Here is a 23,093-nt window from a genome sequence, read left to right on the forward strand (position 1 = left end):
AGCCTCATATATCGATATCAACATAATATCTTATGTTGCCCAGCCCTACACCTAACTCATACAGGGGAAATCTTTCAAAATCCTTTTTCCGGGGCGCCTCGGTAGCTAGCCTGGCAGAGCGTGCTCCCCATGTACGGAGGCTTGGTCTTCACCGCGGCGGCTGCGGGTTCGATTCTGACCTGCGGCCCTTTGCTGCATGTCATTTCCCCTCTCTCTTCCCGTCCAGGTCTTAGCTGTCCTGTCAAATAAAGGCCTAAAAATGCCTTTTTCCAATTGTAGCCTAAAGTGGATCAGAATGCAATGGCGGAAAAATGTGGTCATTACTAGAAAAATAACGATTGTATAAGAGGAGAGGCTGAGAGAAATAGAAAAAAATAACTCCTTTATGATAATATCTGCCAAAAGATCACTATTTTACCGTCACATCAGGATAACGTTAACACTAGCTAAAGAAAGTGACCACTAGCACTCATTGTTACATTTAAATGAAGATTCCCTTTTTGGCCAGCTGTTACAGTGATGAAATGAGGTGAATAGTCATCAATCCTGAAGGGTTTGTGATAAGAGCTAAAAGAAGTATCTAATGCCCAGCGGGTCGCTTTGGCATGTTTGGAAGATGCTAATGAAACAGGATGGTTGAGGAAAGAGCATGGTTGGGAGCTTGGGTAGAAGCCAGAGGCCAGAACTGGAATTCCACTGAAAGTAAATACAGAACAGAGAGCAGAGGAGCCTCTTCCTCTCACTAATGTGTCCATATATCTGGGGATGAGAGTTTGGGGACTTTTCACATCTTATGCACTAAGTTTCTTTTGAGCAGACTAGGGTTATCTACATGGGGTTTTAGGGATTTGCCACTCGAAAGCCTTACAGTTCTGCAGGAAACACTGGTTCTTTTTTATTCCCATTGAAATAGAAAAATGCTCATGCTCAGAATACTGCTGTTTTTATCATTTAGTTTTCACCCCCATTGGCTAACACAGACTCACAGCCAGTGTTTGCAGTTCAAAGCCTCAGACTTTAAACCGCCACCCACATTACATTTCACGCTAATGGCTTCTTCTTATCTACAAGCATCAGCACGTGTTTTGTGATACCTTGCTACCAAAGAAAGCTCAGGGAGAACTGTACTGCTAACCTCAGTTTACAGGTTAGAGAGTGAATAACCTTGTCAGCTGTGGCATAATAAATATGTAATAAAAACTATACATACAATTTTATTTAATAAAAATTCCGGTGGATTTAAAAGCAGCAATAGTTTTTCTTTTTTGGCCAGTATTGGGGAGTTCCTAGTGACATGTAAACATTGACATATCACCTTACAAAGTTACTATAACATTTTAGCAATCACTTGCTTATTTACACATCCAGCAGATTAACAACATTAGCATTCATTTTGGAGTCACATTTTTGTGACTTCACAGTATTGTAATGTATTCATTCTCTTTTTAGCTCTGGTTTGCTCTCCACCAACTCCTGGCAAAGATGGCTGGCTCTTGAGCAGCTAAATGCTCCACTGTGTTTAGCAGCTAGTTTCTAACTTTGTCTGTCTGCAGTGTTTGGACCAGTGTTTGTATCAAAATCATCATTAGTGCTGCTTTAAAGATCCCAGATTGCCATTTTCAGGTTCATACTTGTATTTTGTGTTTCTACTAGAACATATTTACATGAACGTCCATTACATTCAAGCCATTGCCAAATGAGTTACTATGAAGCTAATTGAGACTTTCAACTCCATATTTTCATGACATGAGATAAGGTGAGAAGCTCAGTCATCCCTGAGGAACTTGAAGTAGAGCCGCTGCTTCTCCTATGAGTCTAAAGGAGCCAGTTGAGGTGGTTTGGGCATCTGGTAAAGATGCCCCCCTGGACACCTCCTTAGGGAGGTGTTCCAGGCACATCAAGCTGGGAGGAGGCCTCGGGGAAGACCCAGGATTAGGTGGAGAGATTATATCTCCAACCTGGCCTGTGAACGCCTCGGGATCCCCCAGTCAGAGCTGGTTAATATGGCTTGGTTACTAGCAACTGCTAGATGGGGTGGGGGTAGTGCATGACAGTTTAGTTGTCATAACTTAGAATTCTTTGTAGGGGAAACAGAAACTACACACTATAGCTTTAAGCCCCCCCTCCCGAAAAAGCCCAGTGTGATCTGATTGGTCAGGGTTTCTGGGTCTTTGCATCTGCTCTCTTGGAGTCTCTGCACCATCATTGCAGCCGGGGAAAGACTGTAACTGCTGTGTAGAGGCACTTTCCACCATATATAGTATAGTTGTGACATCACAACCGTACGGTAGGCCCGACGGCTCGTTTAAGGGCACCGTTTGCAAATAAGGGCTCTGTGGATTGAACATTTTGATTCTTTCACCGTATTTATACAGCACCTTGATCTGCTTTTAAAATAAAACAAGAAATCTCTCTTTTTACAGTATGGGTCCTTCAAGTTTTCTGTAACTGATATGTGAACATATCTTCTTGCTGCAGTAAAAATAACCCTATCAGTAGCCCTCAAAAGCTCATTCACTCTGACTGCCGTACTGTGACAGTTATCTGCACAAAGCCTTCATAGATGCAAAAACAGCTATAGGCATCACCACACGCTATAAAACTGTGCACAGGCTGTAGTTAGAACTGGTGGGGAAAGTGCCAAGCTAAGCACTTGCTAGGCTGGAACTCACAGGCTGTTTTTTCAGGAAGAAGCCACAGTTAGATCTTGGATCAACATTTTTTTTTTTTTTTCACGAATGGACAAAAATCTGATACATCCCTCTACCAGCATGTTTTCATTCAGAGCCCCCACTGGTCCACACTGCAGCACACCCAAAGTGTGTGTGTGTGTGTGTGTGTGTGAGTGTGTGTGTTTGTGTGTGTGTGTGTGTGTGTGTGTGTGTGTGTGTGTGTGTGTGTGTGTGTGTCGAACTGCACTCCTGTTACTGCACACACACCACCATTCCCCTGTTCAGCTGGAGGATTTATGGGGGAAATTGAGACTTTTTAGATATTTTGTGAAGTGAATGGGGGGGGGGGGGGATTTTAAACGTGATAAGGTCTGAACATGAATCTGTATTTTGTTAAGGCAGCCATATAACCCTTAAGTGTGCAGTTTAGTTTATGAGTGAGCCATTAACAAAGTTCAGCTAGCCCTGAGAGAAAGAACACGATGTAAATCCTATCTACGGAAGGAAATTTAGTGGTTAACCTTGTCAGAAAGGCTAGGCATTTGCTGTCAGTTTGCAAGTTAAATTTATGTATGGCTGGTACATTACTTACGTACAGGACTGTATGTGTGAGAGGGTTATATCTACAGTACAAGTGTTTCCCTACTTTTATACGGCTTAGGTGCAGCAAACAGGCCGTTTTGGGCAACACTCAATTCAAATAAATGCAACCAAAATACTTTTCTCACATCTAATGATTGTAGTTGTTCCCCAGTAGGCTTCTTTAGCAAGTTTTGTCTTTAACCCTTGTGTTGTCTTCTCGACAAAATTGAAAATCAACGCTTTTGTTGACGCTTTTTATCAATGTTCTTAACCTTTTCGTATGTTTTTTATTCTACAAGACTTTTGACACTTTTTTTCAATATTTATCACCTTTTTGACGTTTTTACCACTATGCAACAATAACTTATTAACTTTAGTTTTACAGTTATTTTTGGAATTTATGATCAATAACCTCATTTACATGAAATTATACCTAATGTTTGGGTTAGAAAAACAGAAATTAGGAATTATTTAGACTAACATTGTTGATGAAATGTTGATGGATAATCACAGACTGGAATATGTCAACCTTTACTCAATACTATTTTAAAACCACTTCATTTTGTTTTTCAAATGCTATAAAATTGAATGAGACGCCCCGAAATTAATGAGAGTAGAGATCTGTTCCTGCCAAAAACCGTTTGGTGTGGAATCAATCATGTTATTTTGGGTAATCAAAAACAACATTTGAAATAGGTAAATGGGTCAATTGGACTCGAGGCCAACATGAGGGTTAAGCTTTTTAAATGTTAATGTTTATTATCAGCTCTAGAAATTCCACCATTTTAGTTAATGGTCCAAAATGATGCAAAATTGCATTTTTATTATTATAAAAACGTAATATGTTCTTGAGAGAGGACCCCTAAATCCCCTGCCAAATAAGTGCACCTAAGTCTTCCACCAACCTAGGGAAAACTGCAGTATACAATACATATTCAGTCTGTGTGTCAGACACCGGCCATTCATCTCAGTCAGCACCAATGGATACAGTTACTATCACCATTACTCATTATTGGATGACAAAACCTCCTTTGTTTGGGGAAAAAAACATCTGTCCTTGGTCGGACCTGGTCAGCCTTTGTGTCATCATGCACCGGCATGTATTAAGATTGACAACATTTTAAATATACATAAGATGATTAAAGTTATGATCCAAAAGGCATTGTTCTTCTTGATACACAGTATGCAGTATTCAGGTTTTTAAGGATCCATTAATATAGAATTAGTATATAGAGAGTGGTACCGTGATTTCACTGTTTCCAATCACTAAACACCTGGCCACACATATTGACTTGGCTGTAATGTTTTTAATTAAGTAAAAGAAATGGGCAGTTGGCATGCAAATAAATTGCTGCTTTGGCTGAAAAAAACAAGGAATAAGTTTTCAAAATCAATACTTTGACAACAGAAAATGCTGCTTGATTGAGACAAGTGATCTCTGGGAAATGCAGTGATCTAGCAGTGAACACCAAAGAAGGAAACAAAATGTAAATAAAAATGAGGAACTAGTGCACTGTGATATAAAAAGTCATGTCAGGGTAGTGAGATGTTTCAGTTGCATACAGTGAATACATTACAATACACAATATAGGCTACACCATGGCACATTTTGTTCTGGACTCTGAAACAAACTACCCACTAACGCCATGTTTCCACTATGTGGTACAACTGTGCTGAACTTAACTCATTTTCTTTGGTACCAATATGTCTCGCTGTTGTACGTCTTTTGTTTTCCACTGCAGATAGTTTAAACCCTCCGTTTACACGAAATCTGTATCTGTATCAAACTCTTTGTCCAAACTGGCGGTGGTAGGTGCCGCCCACAAAGAGCCTGGGTCTGCCCGAGGTTTCTGTTGGAAGATGTTTTTCCTCGCCACAGTCGCACCAAATGCTTGCTTGTGGGAAATTGTTGGGCCTTTTGTAAATTATAGAGTGTGACCTACTGTATCTAGATGTCGTATTGCTGACCTACCGTATGCAGTGGAGAAATGGCACGTTTGTGCTTTAAAACTTTACTGAATTACTCAACTAGCTTACCACCTTGGCCGCAATGAAGATGCATAGGTGAGTATTTTTATTCGACACGTAGTCTCAAATATCAAGTGTAGCAGAAAATGCAGCGCCATGAAGTTACTCAGCCATAAACATGGCTGTACATTCAGCAGCGGTTTGCTGAGGGGCATATCCGAGGGGCGTCTGGGGTGTCCCGGCAGGGAGAGGAAAGGGGTCACCAGGGGTAGAGCTCAGCTGTGTTGCTGCTGGCTGAGAGTGAGTGGCATTGGGTGATGAGGCAGACTTGCCGTGTGCAGTTTAGCCAGCTGTCTGGCGACGTCCTTTCCCTAGTGTCCCTACTGTATTCTTTAGTTTGGAAAAGACAGACCGGCATAATCCGGAGCTTTTACGCTCTCATTGGATTCAAGCAGCACATTAGATCTGGAGATTTAAGAGATTCACACGTGAGCGTGGATGAATGTCAGCAGATTTTATTTTTTGTGTGTGTGTGTTCATCTTGAATTTTGTTTTTATTTCCTCAAGATGAGGTTCCATGCAGATTTATACTATGGTGAGTAGGGCTGAATGATTTAGGGTATTCTGAATAAGACTTGCGTTTTCTTTGCTTTAAAAAGCAGCTAAAGTTCAGGAGTTACTATTACAGTTAAAACATGTCTTTAAGCGACACCATCAAAACTGCTCTATATTCTTATCTATAGTATATTAAGGATCAGAACATACTGCAGATATGAATTGCCAGCAGTAATAATTTCTTTTAATCAGCATGGAACATTAACCAGTTATACACAGAACATTTATCACAAAAGCTAAAGTTTTATTTAAAAAAAACATCAGTACTTTCCTGTAAACTGAATTTCTGACATAAGTTCAATAGCAGCATCTGCATCTGCATTCAATTCAGTTTTATTTATATAGCGCAAAATCACAACAACAGTTATCTTATTGAGGTTTTCCATTAAGACCAGGTCTAGAACGTACTCTCTGATATTTTTTAACAGAAACCAAACCGTACATATGGGACTTTTTATTACCATGATATATAAATGAAAAATCCACTGAAAATAGGACATTTCTGTAAATAATCTGTGATATGTAACATTATTCCAGCAGTTATCTTGTGCAAAAACAGTGAATATAAAACTAAGAAGAGGAATACATTTGTTTTAATTAAACAATTAATCGTTCAGTCCTAGTGTTGAGCTGAAATGTAGATGTAGAAATTTAAAATTTACCAAATATAGTTATGCTAAGCTAGGCTTACCACATCCTGACACTGTTGGTATTGATCTTCTCATCTCATTCTCTAGAAAGAAAGCAAATAAGTATTTATTTTTTTTTAATCGAAAATGTTGAACATTGTTTTAATGCCCATCATCAGAGTGAACATGACCTTGTAATGACCAATAAGTGCTCAGTGTTAGTTTATCTTTTTTATTGCTATGGTTCAGCTATCCTATGCAGTCATACTCATTGTATTACGACTGCCACCTTCAACTTCTTTCAACTTTTTTCTATTTCACTTTTACAACTGATTTAAGTGCAGACTTTCCTTGGAAACTTTAGCCTTTTCTACTAGTGCTGTCCTTTACCAAAGAAATAATTAGTCGACTTACACTCATATGGTGTTGTTGATCAATTGATTAGTTGATTTAATCGACAGATCTGTGTGCTTTGAGTGGTAGTTCAGACAAAAAAATTCAATATATATATGCATTTAAATTAGCATCTGTGAGATGGAGTTTCTCTCTAACAATTAATCATTCAAAAGCAACCCTTTGTTTTTTTATATTATATGTAGGGTTGGGTACTGAGACCCAGTGCTGATATGCCACCTATGCCTTAACAAACGGTATCTACCGGACCGGATAGCAATGTGGATTCTGGAGCCACATAAATACCTGCGCTTCTCTCTGATGCTCCGAAAAGGACGGTTGAGGCAACAGATGCATCGCTGCACGCAACGCTAGTTAACACTTCGATTGACAGCAGGTAACCTTAGCATACCGTTAGCTAGCAGCTATTAAACACGGTTAACATGCTGACCGCTTAACAGTATTTACTGTAGAAGATTCCAACAGCGGGACGTACGTCCAACAGTCTGCTGCTGTCGTGGGAAAACGCATATGTGCGTTTCCTTTAAACTTGCCTCGCGAGCCTCACGGTGCATTCAGAGTTATTGTACAGTACCCTTTCTCCCATCTAGTGTTTGTTTTTGTTCTTTTTACCAACAATTTACTGGTGAAATAAGTTGTGTTATGTTATTGCATTTTTAATAAACCATTTCATTTTTTCCATATGGCCTTAGCATTCAACAAGACGTTCTTCTATGTCAACGACTTTAGTTTTGTTTTCCTTTTTGTTTTTTAAACTATACGATTTAACAGTATCGTTTAGCACCAGCATTGAGAAAAAACAATACCCGACCCTACCTATAGGTTTCCTTGAAGTAAGTCAGCATTTAGTAAGCAACCTACATGACTAATCAACTAAAGAAATCTTAGTCGACTAAGACCAAAACATCCGATTAATTGACTAAGAGGTCACAGCCCTATGTTCTGCCTTTCAGCAAATTAGCATCCCATTGTTGCTTTCTTCCAGGGCCGAAAATCCATATCTCAATTGGAATATTAGAAATTATTAATGAACACTATCCCAGCATTCTTGAGTGAAGTCCAATCAAACTACTGCACTTCATTGGATTCAGGTAGAGATTTTCAGTCAACGGCCAGTGTAATGATACGAAGCCCATTGAATCAAATTAAACCTGTAAGCTGACATGTTGGTTTTAATAAGAAAGTGACTGTGGTCTCATACAGTGTAGCGGCACCATGTAGCCAGTGTCTTCACAAACGGTATGTACTTTAGCTGCAACAGGAGATGGGCCCACACAATAACTGCACACCCACGCTTAGTCATGAAATCTGCTGTGTGTGTGTGTGTGTGTGTGTGTGTGTGTGTGTGTGTGTGTGTGTGTGTGTGTGTGTGTGTGTGTGGGTGTCAGGCACAGGATGAGTGAGAAAACAACAACTGCAAGAAAGGAGTAGAAAAAAAAGAAAAGCAGACACTGGAAGGTCAAAGCAAACAGGAAGTAGAGAGGTTTCCAGAACTCAGGCAAAGTGAAATCTATTGTTTTCCCCCCCTTGTCCAGGCTGAAACCTCATTCTCAGCTCGGCCTCTTTCTCACCACACATATCACAAGACAGTCGCTATGTACATGACCAAAAACCTATATATCCGTTTGTGGAAGAGAAAATGGTTCAACAAATCGGGACACAATTGTTTTGTGTTCAGAAGGGAAACCAACATAAGGAGTGTAATTCATCACTGTAGTAAAAAAATTATGACTTTGTCATAGTTGGAATGTTTGAGATGAAGGGGGTACTTTAAATGCAGGGGGAACCTGGGAAGTATTTTTTTCAAACAATATGTAGGTGTTAGTTTTTCCTTTATTTTTTTCCTCATTCTCTTTCACTTGTAATTGCCATATTCCAGTTTAGTTTTACTTTATTGATAACTTACTATTTTTTTCAAATACATACACACACAACAACAACATTGTGTTTTTCATAAAACAAGCCACTCCGACACTTTATCTAGTGTGTTTTTTTTTAAAATTATTATTCAAATACTGACTTCAAAACAGTTCTGCTTCTGAGATAAAAGTTTAAACAACTATATCTCCATTCTGCTCACCACAGACATTTTAAATCCCTATAGGAAAACCATATAATATTAATGCCAAAAAGCACATTAATGTTAATGTAAGGTCACTACAATCACAGACAGATTTTAAGAAATGTAATCTCTTTCTACTGCAGGAACATTTCCAAGAGCCCAGCAGTTTTTATAGCAATTTAGAAACTTTAACTGCATTTTGAACCTAGGAATCCGGGTCTAAAGGTAGCTCCTGAGCCAACATTCCTTACTCCTTGTACCTGGTTGGCTTTGACCCTTCATATTTACGTCCTGAGAAGTACAACTAGGTATCATTTTGTTGTTGCTTAAATGCCTGCGCAACAGAAGCATCACTGCATGTGATGGTAGTTAACATCGCACACCAGATAATGCTAGCCTACTGTTAGCTACTAGCTGATTTAAATGCTGACTGCTAAGGGGCCTAACATGTGTGCAGCTAAAGACTTATGGCGGTTTTCCACTGCGTGGTATCTACTCAACACGCCTCGACTCTACTCGCCTTTTTTCCCTGGATACACCTGGGACCTGCTACCAGGGACTTTTTTTAGTACTACCTCAGTCGAGGTTCCAAGCGAGCTGAGGCGAGCTCAGAAGGTGACGTGAAAACCTGCAAAGTGCTGGTTGGTCGGATCACTGCGTTGTTAGCAGACAAGAGTGCGGAGTGTGTGTCCAGAACAAATGGACATTTAAAAAACAAATCTAGCCAGACACCGACAGATTATCTACTCTCTGCACTATTCTCACTTATCAACTGTTCAATATTAAAGGCTGTTAGGGGCTTTATGTCGTTTCCAATATTGCACACTGTTACTTTAAAAAAACAAGACAAGTTATCAAAGAAAAGTTTTTATTTAGCTTTTCAAGTAGCGCATCAAACCCTCCCGGACATCCCGGTCTTCTTCCTCTGCACCCTGTGACAGTGTACCCCCGGCTCTGCCGTCCCAGATGCATCCCAGTCGTTGTCATAAGCCTCTCCGTGACTCTCATAAAGATTATACGAAGTCCAGCAGGTCACAACCAGAGATCTCACCGGTCGGACGTCGCCCACCAGACGGTCTGCGGCGGCGGTTTTGCAAAGCGTGAATGCTCTGAAACACAAACAGCACACATGTTGGTGTGTAATCATGGTTGCTAAAGTTCATGTACTTTATATAACGCTAGCGTATAGCGTTAGTAAATACTGACCGGGGCCCCTAACACATGCAAATGTTAGCTAACGTTACCAGGAAACTTTACTTACCCTTTTGTGTCGGCGAACAACAGTCATGTCGACGTCTGAACTCCGTCAGAATTCCCAAACTCCGGGGTTTTTTTGCGGTGATCTTTGTTGCTTCCTTCAGCTTCTTTTGAAACAAAACATTTCTTCTGGCTGCGGCAGGTAGCCGACGTGCCGTTGTGAGTCGCGTTGAAAATTACATCATCACGCGTAGCTATGCTGACCAGCCACGCTAAGACGTTACTCATTTTGCAATGGAAAACGAACGTAGAAAGAATCGTGTTGAGTAGAGGCGAGTCAAGGCGTGTCGAGGCAAGCTGTTGCCAGCAGTGGAAAAACGCCATTAGAGGAGACTAGCTTATCAGACACCATGGCTACTGCCAAAGTTTTTTCAGAAACAACATAGACAGGACTTCACAGTGCATTCAATTATACCTCGCAAACTCATTGTGCATTCAAGTTGCACTTGAATGCACAACACATTTTTTTTTTGTGTGTGTTTTAACAGAAACAGACTGGTGTAATAAGTTATTGTTATTACATTTAAAATAAATCATTTAAATTTTGACCATACGGCCTTAGCAAGAAACAAGCCGTACCTCAAGGCCGACAACTGTCGTTTTGAGCTCTTTTCTTTTAAGTACCAGTTCTGACACAGTCATGGCACCGGCACAGTTTTAAACGTTTTTGCACCGGTATTGGGAAAAAACTAAAAATGATACCCATCCCTATTCAGAACATCAGCGCTCCCTCCCTTATTACCTTGACTTCAGAGCATCAAGCAAGTAATGACCCGTCTTGAGTTTAGAAGGAAATGGTGTTAATGAAGGTTACATTTCCACAGCACTGCATTGTTAATAAGTGATCGTTTTCAGGACCTCCCAGTACCTGGCAACACACACTACGCTCAAGGAATCCCGTATAAACCCCCAGTACAGCGTTGTCCAAAACCATAGTTTTTAAGAATCAGCCCAACAGTTAAAACAACACATTAGTTCTTGACTTTAGGGATAGGATTAGACACAACCTGGAGAGACCTGACAAACCGGATCAACGTTTTCCAACAGCAGAGCACAGAGTGTGTCGTACATTAATCTGGGTCATTGTAATTGTGTCAACACATTCCACTATGCAGAGGGATATTATAACCATGTACAAATTAAGTGAACATTTGGGATTTCAGGTTTGTTATAAAGGCAGCACTGTGGTGTAGAGGGTGAATGTGATATGAAGAACCTGAACCAAAACTTTGTCTTTACATCAAATGAGTAAAGAACTGCCACTTCAGATCGTGGCCATGCTTTGTAAACTGACTGACGTTCCTACACTTGGTGAACTTGTTGCGTGCCCCTCAGCTGAGACGAAACTCCAGCGATAGTTTCATATTCTGCACTGTGATTATGCCCTATCACTCCTCCTCTCTCACTCTCACTCACTTGGCCGCCTGGTCAGAGGTTGCCAGACTGTCTGTCAGCCTATGGCCGCGTCCCTCCAGGGACAAAGCTCCCGTTCTTCCTGGGGAAAGCCCCCACCCTGCCGGAATTCTTCCTTTCGCCTACGGGTGCAGGGGAGGGGGGGGGGGGAAGGTAGAGAGAGCATAGAGGAGGCATGTGGGTATTTAAAAGCTGATACAGTTGTAAGAATTTAAACCCTGACTAAAGGTCCAAATTGTGTCAGTTTATTTTTCAGATCTTATTTTAGCCACAAGAACAAATAGCCCCTTCATATCGTCACACCCTGATATATCAGTCATATTACCAGACATTAGAGAGGGTGAGGAACGATAGCATATTTGAGAAAAATGCGGTGAGAGATGGCGATGGAGCTCCAGAGCTGAATTCTAGAGAAAACATAATTAAGTGAGGTGCAGAGTGAAAAGGCAGAGAGCGGCTTTGTGGAGTTGACTTTTTGCATCTGGCATGTTATTGTGACAGGGATGGATGGTTACAGAGTGTCCTGCAGCTGAAAGGTTATGGTCTCTATCACTACATGTACTGTATGTTTAGCACCAGCCACATGTCCTCCCAAATGTCCCTGAGCAGGACGTTGACCCTTTACAAGCTTTTGCTCTCGGTATGTTCTCAGAATGTTTGCTAAGCCCCCTTTCGTTACTGTTGCTATGCCTGTAAAGCTTTGCTTTCTCACACTACACCACCACATGCAACTTACAATGATAACGGTGGCAGATTTGCTACTGGAAATTCATAGCCGTTTTTGGAACAATGGGCCCTTGATTTAAGACAGAGGTAGACAAACGCAGACTTCTCATTTCCACCTGGCAACTAATCGTTTAGCCAGCTAAAATGATAACTGGCAGGCGCTTGCGTAACTAACCCATTAAAAAATTCCCCCAACAACACCACCCTCCTCCAAACTGTCAGCTTTATGCGTTGGCTTTGCCAGCTATCAGATTTTTCGGATACTCACTTAGAAAGTCTATTCTTTGTCTGCTTTAAATTTCTCGAAAATAGAAGGCCACTTCGTCTGTAATGATGTCAGAGCAAGTTCCTGGAAACCAATCCACTTGATTTCAAATTTCACAGTTTCATTTCTAAGAGGTTGAATTGATTTAGCTGCATTTTACCCAGCTGTTATAACATCCAAATAGATCTAGGCCTCTTGTTTGACGACATGTGAAGAAGGTGGCCAATGTGACTAGTCCGTGTTCGCTCAGGATGGCCATGGCTGTTGTATTTGTCAGACAGGTAACCGTATGTAACATAACTTCAGCCCTGGAATGTACCATAAGTCCCCGCCACTGGGATTCTCGATAAGCCAACTGTTGGATTGAGTTGAGTCAGCCACAGCACCAAACACCGGCTGCAACTGCTGCTGGCAGGATTCATGTCTGCAACGGACACACTCTTGTTTCTAAACAGCAAACAATGCCAAACAGAGTTGTGTTGCCATGGCGATCTGTCACGGTGTTTTTGTGGTGACATTGTTGGTTGCGCCTCTGTGTCAGGAAGATGTTCTGTCTGGGCAGGACTGATCTCATGATACTCGCCGTTATCCTGTGAAGGAGAGGTGGATTTCCTGTTTCATTTGCCACTTTCGTCAACACACGTCCACAAAATGTGATACAAGGTGAGAGATAAAAGAGATTGCAGATAAAAACAAATCTTGTGTATCCTTGTCTTGTATGAGCAAAATACAATTGATATAAATCCAAGTTTATTAGGTCCAAACCCTTTCCCTAAATCCTGAATTCCCACATATGCTGCTCATATGCAGAAAGCTATGTACACAGCACATTTATGTATGTTAGTGCTGTTTCTATTGCTCTCTATGCAGCATGGAGGCCATTAAGGATACGTGGAGTGTTTTCTCTTATGGTTCCCTCCACAGTACACAGTAGTTATCTTGTCAAGACTTCAGTACACTACTTAAAACTTCTTCAACTTTCCAGTACAGTTTTGAAGATGTCAGCAGCAGACTTAATGTTACGTGGGTCAGCGGCTGATTTGGACACAGCATGTTGCCACATACCGTCCAGTAAGCAGCTGACTCATGCGGCAGGCGTCGTCAGTACGATGGTGGTAGTGGCGGCGAGTGGAGGGAGGCTGAGCAGCACTAAACTGTCCGTGCACTCTGCCTTAGCTCAGGAAGTGGAAGAAGAATGTGCTGTAGGTTTGTGCTGAGACTGCTGAAATGCTTTTGTTACTTGTGTTTGTGTGGATTTGCATGTTTGTTTCTATGCTTGGTTGCAAGTGTGTGTATGCATAGATAAGTGTTGTGGACCTATATGTGCATGCATGATAGTGGTGTGAATCTCCAGAGGCCCCAAGATATGCTGTTATCCCAATACGATATTATTGCAATTTTATTTCTTCCAACTTCAAATTATGTCCTCTAAGGAAATCCTGTTTTATCTCAATGGATACATTTCTCTGTGTTCATCTTACTTTATTTTTTTTATTATTCTAATACCAAACGGTTAAAGTGCAACTCCCGCCAAAACGCAACCTTGGGTCTTTTTGTGAATACACCAAGTCAAACTTTAGTTTAAACGCATACTTAGGACGTAAGCACCGTTTTTAACAATTGCCGTGGTTTCGTTTTTCGGTCAAATAGCCTTTTGAATTGAAGTGCTGGGGCGCTACAATGATCGCATTAAAACCACCATTTTTAAACACTAAGATGGCTCCACACAACATTAAACTTTGCTGCAAATATCACCAGGGGCTCTACACATGAACTGGAGCATTAAAAACATTGTTTTTTACGCTATCCGCCACCTAGTCAAAAAGTGTTGATATCCAAATGCAAATGAACGGACTTCGTAGGAGGAAATGTCATTCTTATGAGGTTCCTTTTTCAACTACATGGTCAGTTTTTCATTAACGACAAAACAAATTATCCGTGCATTTAATACGGAACTAAGCTTTCAGAGCTTTCCATCCTCACTCGCCTCCCTGGTACGTTGCATTCAGAGATCGACTGTTTTTGACTGGCGAGATGTCAGCAAACGGAAACAGCAAAAGTAAACCTTTCTTTTCTAATAAACTCTCTGTATCAATGCTTGCGTTCATGTGTAAAGCACCTGGTGAAAAGTTTCCTGTTTTGTTGAGCCCTAGTGTTTTAAAAAATAGATATTTTGATGCTATCGTAGGAGTGCGTGTGTGCGTGTGTGTGAGTAAGAGTGTGTGTGTGTGTAAGTAAGAGTGAAAACCTCACTGTTACAAGACAACAATAAGTGCGCTTAGCTGTTCTCCGAAAAAATTTCAAAATAAAACACCCAGGGTTAAGGTGATTTTGGCTGTGTTGACATCTCAGCTGTGTCTAGAGTCAGACAGGCAAACAGGCACACGGAGAGACACACACACATACACACACACACACACACACACACACAGTCACAGAGTCACAGAGTCGCAACGAATTTTCACAACGCTTACTTGAGTGTGCATCTTAAAAACCTGTTTGGAGGGCCACATAGCGCTACCACACTATCCCGACAAGAATCAGGACACCACTACCACTACATGTAAACACGCAAAATGGAATGGTAGTGAAAAGGGGTGTATTGGGAATGACCCTAAATATGCCTATAAAAAATTTTAATTGGCATATGCAAAGTGTAATATATTATTTATTTTGTATTTTTACATTTTCCATATGTGATCGTCCAACTGTCATAGCACACCCATATAACCTACACCTCTGTGTGTTTGTGTGTACTTGTTGTTTCAGTGGTGTGTATTCATGTGTGCATGCAAGCTTGTCCTTCAACTGTGTGTGCATGTGTGTGTGTCTGCGTTTTTGTGTGTGTGTGTGTGTGTGTGTGCACAGAGATTCCTCATACTTTGCTACTTGTGTGCAACTGGGTGCATTGCTAAAAATAAAAGAATGTGAGTGTGTCCTGTGTTAGTGTCCGTGTGTGCATCCACGGAATAAGTGCTTTGTGTGTTTTTTTTCCCCTGTAATTCTGCGTTGCCAGGCCCGGGCCTAGTCACCGTTCTCTGGGCCCCATCTCTCTCAATCATATGATAAGGATCCTCATTCAGCACCTCTCTCCGTCTCTGTCCCCTCTGCTCGTTCTATCACAGCACCCCCCTCCCCCCACCCGTCGGTGTCTATTGCCACGTGATACCTCTTAACCTCAGTTTCCTAAAATAGCGCTCTGCTTGTTGTGCACAATGAACGGCAAGCAGCAACAACACAAATCCGCTGCTGAGGGTTTACGTTTTCTAAGGAAGCACCGGCTAATTGGCCGACACCAGCGTCACTTCCTGGAAGTGGGTGACCGGTGCAGCGAGTGAGCGCCCGGGTGGGAATAGGGGGGACTGACTGGGGCTTGTTTTTACCAGACGCTTATTGCGAGGTGGACAAAAAAAGTAGAGTACGGGATCAGGGCCTATTGCAATAATTACTCCTCCCCCCGGCAATTGACAGTAACAATGACTCAGCCATAGATTGGACAGAAATTGATTTTCTGCAAAAAAGGTTAAATGAGCTGGCACTTTCTTTCTCACAGTAGAGTTGTTTTTGTTTGGGCCGTTGGCTACTTTGGCTATTTTATTGTTTGTGCCACCTTCTCAAGGCAGAAGTGAAAACTTAGACATAGTTAGGTGCTTTGTCCCCCCCCCCCCCCCCCCATTAATCTGGCTGTTAGAATAAAGCGAGGCTGTTAAGAACGTGAAGTTGAAGCCTCCATTGATTGTCTGTCTGTCTTTGCACCTGTCGTCATCTTAAGAGACAGAATGGACTAAATCACAGAGGCCTTTGCTGAAGAAGGTGTTTGCATGTATGCTTTCAGCAGAACTCAGAAATTGCTGTGCAAATTCATTATGAAAAAGCCATATCTCTCATTTTGTTAAAAAAAAAAAAACACACAAAAAACAGACAACACAACCTCTTGTGACACAACCTCTTGCATTCCTTTGTGACGTCAAACTCGCTGCCTCTGGGCTACGGGGCACAGCACAGGATGTCGGAGAGAAAGCGAGAGACAAAGACATAGACAACAAAAAGAGAGAGAGAGAGTTTTTCTCATGTGTAGTAGAAGATCCATTTAATATTTGTGTGGTTAAAGAAGAGAAACTGGAGAAAATACATTTTTTCATTGAAATACACAGTCAATAACAAAAAAAAAGGAAAACTGTGCCGAGGCCAGAAAGTCGGAAAGTGACTCCAAATAGCAGGAGTTTACTTCCCTATAATAAGTCAAATTCTTTGCTGCTTCTCCTCCCTGCGTTTGATGGCATGCCTTGTCCTTAGCGATGCTCAGCCTGCCAGCAAAGGGGAAGAGAGGCACTGCTGCCGATCATACTGAGACATGTGACACAGAGTCACACCACAGCAACCGACGTCCTCAGCATTATATTCTATTTTCATAGAAACAAAGCCTTCCAAACGCTGCGTGGTTTCATAAGACTGGCTGGTCACCAAAGTGTGTTTACTTATAGGTTGTTACATTTTACAGTATATACTTTTCTCATTTTGGACTTCTGTGTTTGCGTCTATGTTTAGAGACCCATTCTTGACTATCGGTCAGCCATATCTGATTAAGCCATGCTGCTGCTGTTAGGTGCGACTAGGGCTGGGTACCGAATTCAATACTTTTTAGGTGTTGACCGGATTGCCTCTGAGGTAACGAGTATCAAAAAATGCCTCCTCATTCAATACCCAATTCAAATACCTACGGAGTAAAGTTATCAGAGTCAGTGGACCAATAAACATGCACCGTGCTTCTGCCAAGGTCTAATAATGTTTGATTGGCTGCCTAATGTTACATGTTGTAGGGACACGAAGGAGAAACTTCGGTAGTAAGGGCTGGAAAATAAAACAAAAGATTTGTTTAGTAATGTTATATTTATTTTAGTTTTTTATAAAATTAGTATTGATAAATGTCTTACTTTCTTTATTGTTTTAAGGTCCTATGGCATGAAAATTCCACTTTATGAGTTTTTCAAAAAGGATTTTCTCCTTATGGAGCAAGGTTCCTTGCTTTGCCCGCCGAGGGAATTTGGCCCATTCATGAGAAAGAAAGAATCATCGTAACTTTCAAACGAGCAAAGTAATAGTTGGTCAACTGAACATATTAACAAAAGAAAAAAACACAGCAGGGATCGCACTATACATGCATCATACTAAATAAAAAAATAAAAAGACATACATCTAAATTTGTGAAAAAATAACCTAAACAATAATGACAAGACAGACTCACCACCGGGCAGGCCTAGTTCTATTCAAATTGCTGTAGTCAGACCCTACGTTGTTATTTGGGTGAGACTAAGTTGTCAAAACTGATTGCCATGTCTTGATGAATCCCTCGAAATTGTTTTGCAGGGTATGAGTCAGTTTTTTTCCAAAGGAAGTGTTTCTAATACTTCCCTATACCAATCATCCAGTGAAGGGGTGGTCTTAGATATCCTCTTAGATATCCAGAACTTGAAAATGGTCTTTCTAGCTACGTACAAAAGTATGCCAATTCGTTTAACATTGTAAGCACTTTTTGCACTGTCCACTTTAGCTGCTAAGGGGTGAAAGTTTCAGATAATTTCCAACCAAATTATTCACTTCGTCTTTCACATCTTTCCAGAACTTTTTGTTTCGTTACACATGTCCAAAACATATGAACGTGTGTGCCTGTTTCTGTCACTTTAGGTGAGCCCAGACCAAACTTGCTCCTCAGAAGCAGTGTGCAAATTTTAAATTCTCTCTCTCTATTAGCGTTACAGCTCATGATAGTAAGTGTATTTTTTTGTGATTAGTCATTCCCTTCTATCTGACAGTCTATATCACTCTGTCAATAGAGTTTAGGCCTAAAGTTTCATAAAAATAAGAAATATCACTCCGTGGTATGGATTGCTTAAGAATGTCTTCCAAGAAAGACTCATTTGAAGCATGCATGTTTTTTGACATATAGTGTCGTATTTGCAGGTAGCAATAAAAATGAATCTGCTAAAGAGAGTATTTTACTTTCCAAGCCTTCAAATGAGTCCATTGTTTCTCCTTTTATAGAGTTTAGCAAGTCGGTCCAGGCCGAAAGTTTTAGTTAGTAACTACTGCTGCTTTATCTGAATGTTTCCGTAGTATGGAAAGTGAAACTCCTTTCAACCCTATCAAATGCTTTTAATGAGTCCAAAGAAACCACCAGGCCCTGTGCCTTATTCTCATTAGCCAGCTGTATGATATTCAATAGCCTCCTGGTGTTATTAGAAGAGCTCCACCTTTTTAATGAAGCCGGTTTGATCAGGTTTTACTAATGTTGATAGGGGTGGTTCAAGCCTCAAAGATAAAACCTTGGCTAAAATCTTTGCATCTACATTAATGAGCGAAACTGGCCTGTAGGACGCTGGGTCTTCAGGGCCTTCCTTTTTTTCAGTATCAGACTGATATTGGCTAATGACATTGTTTCAGGTAGATGGTGGGCAGTATTAAAACTATAATTATAGGTTCTGGCCAGATAGGGAGTGAGCTTGTCTTTAAAAGCCTTGAACCCTTCCACCGGCATCCCATCTGGGCCCAGGGATTTTCCTCTGCCCATTAAGGCCAACGCCTCTTAATATTTCCTTCTCCTGAATGGGTTTTCCCAGAGATTTCTGTTGCTCCTCAGTCATATTGGGTAATTCAATTTTTAAGAAAAAAGTTTTGAGTCCTTCTTTGTTGCTGTCATTGTCTGATTTATATAATGTCTTGTAGAATGATACAAAAAATAAACCAATGTTTTTTCCATTCTAAACGTCTTTTCCCTCCTGGATCCCTAATCCCTGCTATTGTGTTACAATTTTGTTTCTGATTGAGTTGGCGTGCCAGATATTTACTAGGTTTATTCCCATATTCATACAATCGTTGCTTTTGATAAAATATTGATCTTGAAGCCTTTTTTCAAAATTGAGGTTAGTGCTGCTTCAATAGTTTGTATTTTAATAAGGTTTGTCCTAGTTGGATTAGCTTTATGAGCCTTTTCTGCCTTTTTCAGGTCTGCTTCCAATTTGTTTTGCTTCAGAAGTAGTGATTTCTTTTGATATGACATATATGAAATGGTGAATCTTCTAATATAAGCCTTTGCTGATTCCCAGAGAAATTAAGGATTTGTTTCACTCTTGTCATTCACAACAATTTTTTTTTCTATCCATCTATATATCTATCTACCTATGTTTTTTTTTAATTCTATGTCATTAAGTAGATATAATGGAAATCATTTTGCTCATCATTGATTTGCTCAAAACAAATTCCAAAGAGTCTGGGGCATGATCACTGATGAAGGATCGCCTGTCCTCAATAACATTTTTGATAAATAACCATCAGTAATGTAGATATAATGACAAAGTGGGTAAAAGCAAATTGTAAATTCAGAAAAGGACAACACTTTACTTTAATACAGCATTTTAAAAGCAGGACAAGACAACACTTAAGCCATATTATAATTTAAGACAACCATAATTACGTAACAACTGAATTTTGAAAGAAAAAGATCATTCAATTTCATTGCATTTTAATCACTCAACATATTTTCATAACATTTTAACAGTCCTCCCTTCTTCTTGTCCTCCCTACTTGTCCTATCTTCCTGCAGTCCTTCTGGCTCAGCCTATAGAGAATGAATGTATGGAGGGTCTGACGTTGAAGATCACGGACTTCGGCTTGGCGAGAGAATGGCACAAGACCACCAAGATGAGCACGGCCGGCACCTACGCCTGGATGGCCCCCGAGGTCATCAAGTCCTCCACCTTCTCCAAAGGCAGCGACGTCTGGAGGTGAGTGCTTCTGTGTGCATGTTTTGGAAGCTCCGTCTAGGATTTTTATTGCATGTGCTTATATCTGCGCTGTGTTCTAGAGACCCGTGGCAGTCGCTGCCATTCAACTCAATGCTTCATAGTCTACCAGCCGCCACGGCTCGTTCCCAAAAGCGCGCGTGAAGCGTCTCTCCGCTGCGGATATTTGGAACCGATATGCATTTATAGTGATTTTAATCTTTAAATCAAAATTAAGATTTTGCAATGTTACAAATTGCAACACATGAACTTTGTTTAAATGCTTTTAGCAATTATTTAATAAATGAGAACAGATAATCTGCAAACGGCCACATAACTATGGCTGTGGCTCAGCCGTACATGTTGCAACTCAAGTCTGATCCCGAAAACACAAGCATAACAACCAGACAAGCCTCGCAACCTAGACTGGAGCAAGATGTTTCAGAGTGCTAATTTTGTTAAATGTAAAAAAATTAGTCTTTCATATGTAATGTTCTAATTCTGCACTGTCTCCTGGACATGGCGATACAACTATTTGAACTCTTCGGGCCTCCGCTCTAACTATCTCGGTCTGAGGACGCGCCACGCTGGCAGCTAGGCTAGGCTAGTGTGTTACATGAAGCACGTTGGTTTGGCTGTTTGGAGCAGTTGGTGAACAGTGTCCCATTGGGGTGGACTTTGGGCTTTTTACACTTTGTAAACCTATTACATGAACAAAAAAGATATATAACACAATTATGGAAAGGGAAAAAGCCAAAAAACATTATATGAGCTATAAAGAGTATCAAAATGTCAGCATATAAACTGTGGACTCTAGTGATTATCTGCAGCGATTCAGTCGGACAGTGGACCCGCAGCATGGCTCTGTGGTCAGAAAACAGGATCAAAAAAAGAGGGGGAAAGGGTCAAAGTGCAGAAAAGTGATGGTGGGACACAGAGTGATGGATTGAAGCAAAGACGGCCGCAGCCATGTTATGGCGTCTCTTCAAAGAGCTGCTCTGTGCTTTGTTGTGGGACATCTGTACTGCACACTGTCCCATTGTCTCCAGTATAGACAGAGAAGGAGGCCCCACAACAGACCTAACCGCAGCCCTTTATCTGGGGCTAGCTGTGTGTGTGTGTGTGTGTGTGTGTGTGTCCCCGTCCACATCTCCACAGAAAGAAGAGTCCCTTGATTATAGTTTGTGGTTTTATAATAACGACTGTGTGATTTGTAAAGAGGGGATTCATGATTCATGGTGGTGTTTAAGTGCCGTATGTGAATTTGCATTTGGAAGGAAGCAAGCAGGGCTGCTTTTTTTGTTCAGCAATAAGGGAAAAGATAAATAATGCATTAAAGCAATAATACACATTCATAGCTCTCCTGCGTTGTGTTTATAGCAGTTACTCTCATATGCTCTGGTTTCATTTTAATCCAGTGGATTTGGACCATTTTATCCATTCTTAAATGGTTCCTTGCAGCCCCATATAGAGTCTACGTGAAACCACTTTAGCATGCTGTACCAGAAAACCTTTTTGAAATCGTCCTTGAGATAAAAAAAAAAAGATTTCGGTCCTTTTACGGAGCAAGAGAGTACAGTTTTTTTAGCACTTTAATGGCTTCAGTGACATCTCGCTATCTCACACACATATCCTCTCAGTTTCTATCTCCTCGTCTGTCAACAACAAACCCACACAAGCTCATTTTCACAGCAATCACAGCGCAATCTGGAAAACAGTGAAATGAGCAAGGGGCGGGCGGCCGGGCGTGCAGGCAGCCAACCCTGCTCAGAAAGTGAAGGGTAATCTTTGTTCTACTATTCTTTCTTATCTGTCCACGGGCACTCGTCTCCAAAAGTCATCACGCGAAGATGGCTACCGCCTCGGGGAACAGCGCGCTACGTTTCTGCACAGTCATAGTGCGTGGAAGTTGTAATTAAAGAACTAAAATAAAAAAAGGCTGCGGCCTGCCCTCTCCACTTAGCGAGCATCCACACTGCGTTCAGTCAGGTCCGGGCAAAGGCTAATTGACAGTGTGGGAGATCCAAGTCCTGCACCACGCTTCATCTTCTTAGGACACAGGGCTGCTCCCATTGTGTGGGCTCAAAAGGCCTCTGTGTGTGTTTGTTTGTGTCTGCGTGCGTGCGTGCATGTGTGTGTGTTTGTATGCATGCATGAGTGCACATTGCAAGCGCATGCTTCACCAAGCAAAAACATTTCACTGTACAGATGTGTCTTAGTTCTGTACCGTCAGTACAATGATGACAAAAGAGCAAGTAGAAAAAAATCCTCATGAAATATTTAAACACCGGAGACGACCCAAGGTGTTATCTTTTCATGTCAGTTCAGAATATTCTTTCAAAAATGCCATCACATGCAGCAGTCAACTCTACTTTTGGAATAAATCACCATCTATTGGTATCTATGCTGCAAATGTGTTGGCATGAAACAACAATATGGTACCAGATTTGGCACATTTCATGTATCGCAACAAATAGAAGACATATTTTGACTGGATTGGTCCGGCCTTAATTCCTCTCCTCCTACCTCCTGTCTAATATGGCAGATCCAGATGGCTAATTGGTCCAGAATACCAAAACATTTCTTGCAGTGTTTTGCCTCTCCAAACATGAGGGTAATGTTGATATCATGCTGAAAATTTCTGGCATAAAGCTATAGAGCAGTTTTGATGGTGTCAAATGGTTTATCTGTTACACAGACAATATTAAACTT

The 23,093-nt window shown here is 41.0% G+C and overlaps 1 protein-coding gene and 1 long non-coding RNA gene across 2 annotated transcripts in view; one reads left to right on the forward strand and one right to left on the reverse strand.

The window, feature by feature from the left end:
- Positions 1-23,093, reverse strand: part of LOC117934882 — a 120,791-nt gene that overhangs the window by 80,452 nt on the left and 17,246 nt on the right. The gene's annotated exons all lie outside the window — the stretch shown is intronic.
- Positions 1-23,093, forward strand: part of LOC117934752 (mitogen-activated protein kinase kinase kinase 11) — a 45,768-nt gene that overhangs the window by 4,345 nt on the left and 18,330 nt on the right. The window contains exon 2 of the mRNA XM_034856706.1: positions 20,204-20,384. Within this exon, the coding sequence (XP_034712597.1) occupies positions 20,204-20,384 (181 nt within the window). The remainder of the gene's footprint in view (positions 1-20,203; positions 20,385-23,093) is intronic.

This window comes from Etheostoma cragini, chromosome 19, assembly GCF_013103735.1.
Source record: "Etheostoma cragini isolate CJK2018 chromosome 19, CSU_Ecrag_1.0, whole genome shotgun sequence".
NCBI classification, from domain to species: Eukaryota; Metazoa; Chordata; class Actinopteri; order Perciformes; family Percidae; genus Etheostoma; species Etheostoma cragini.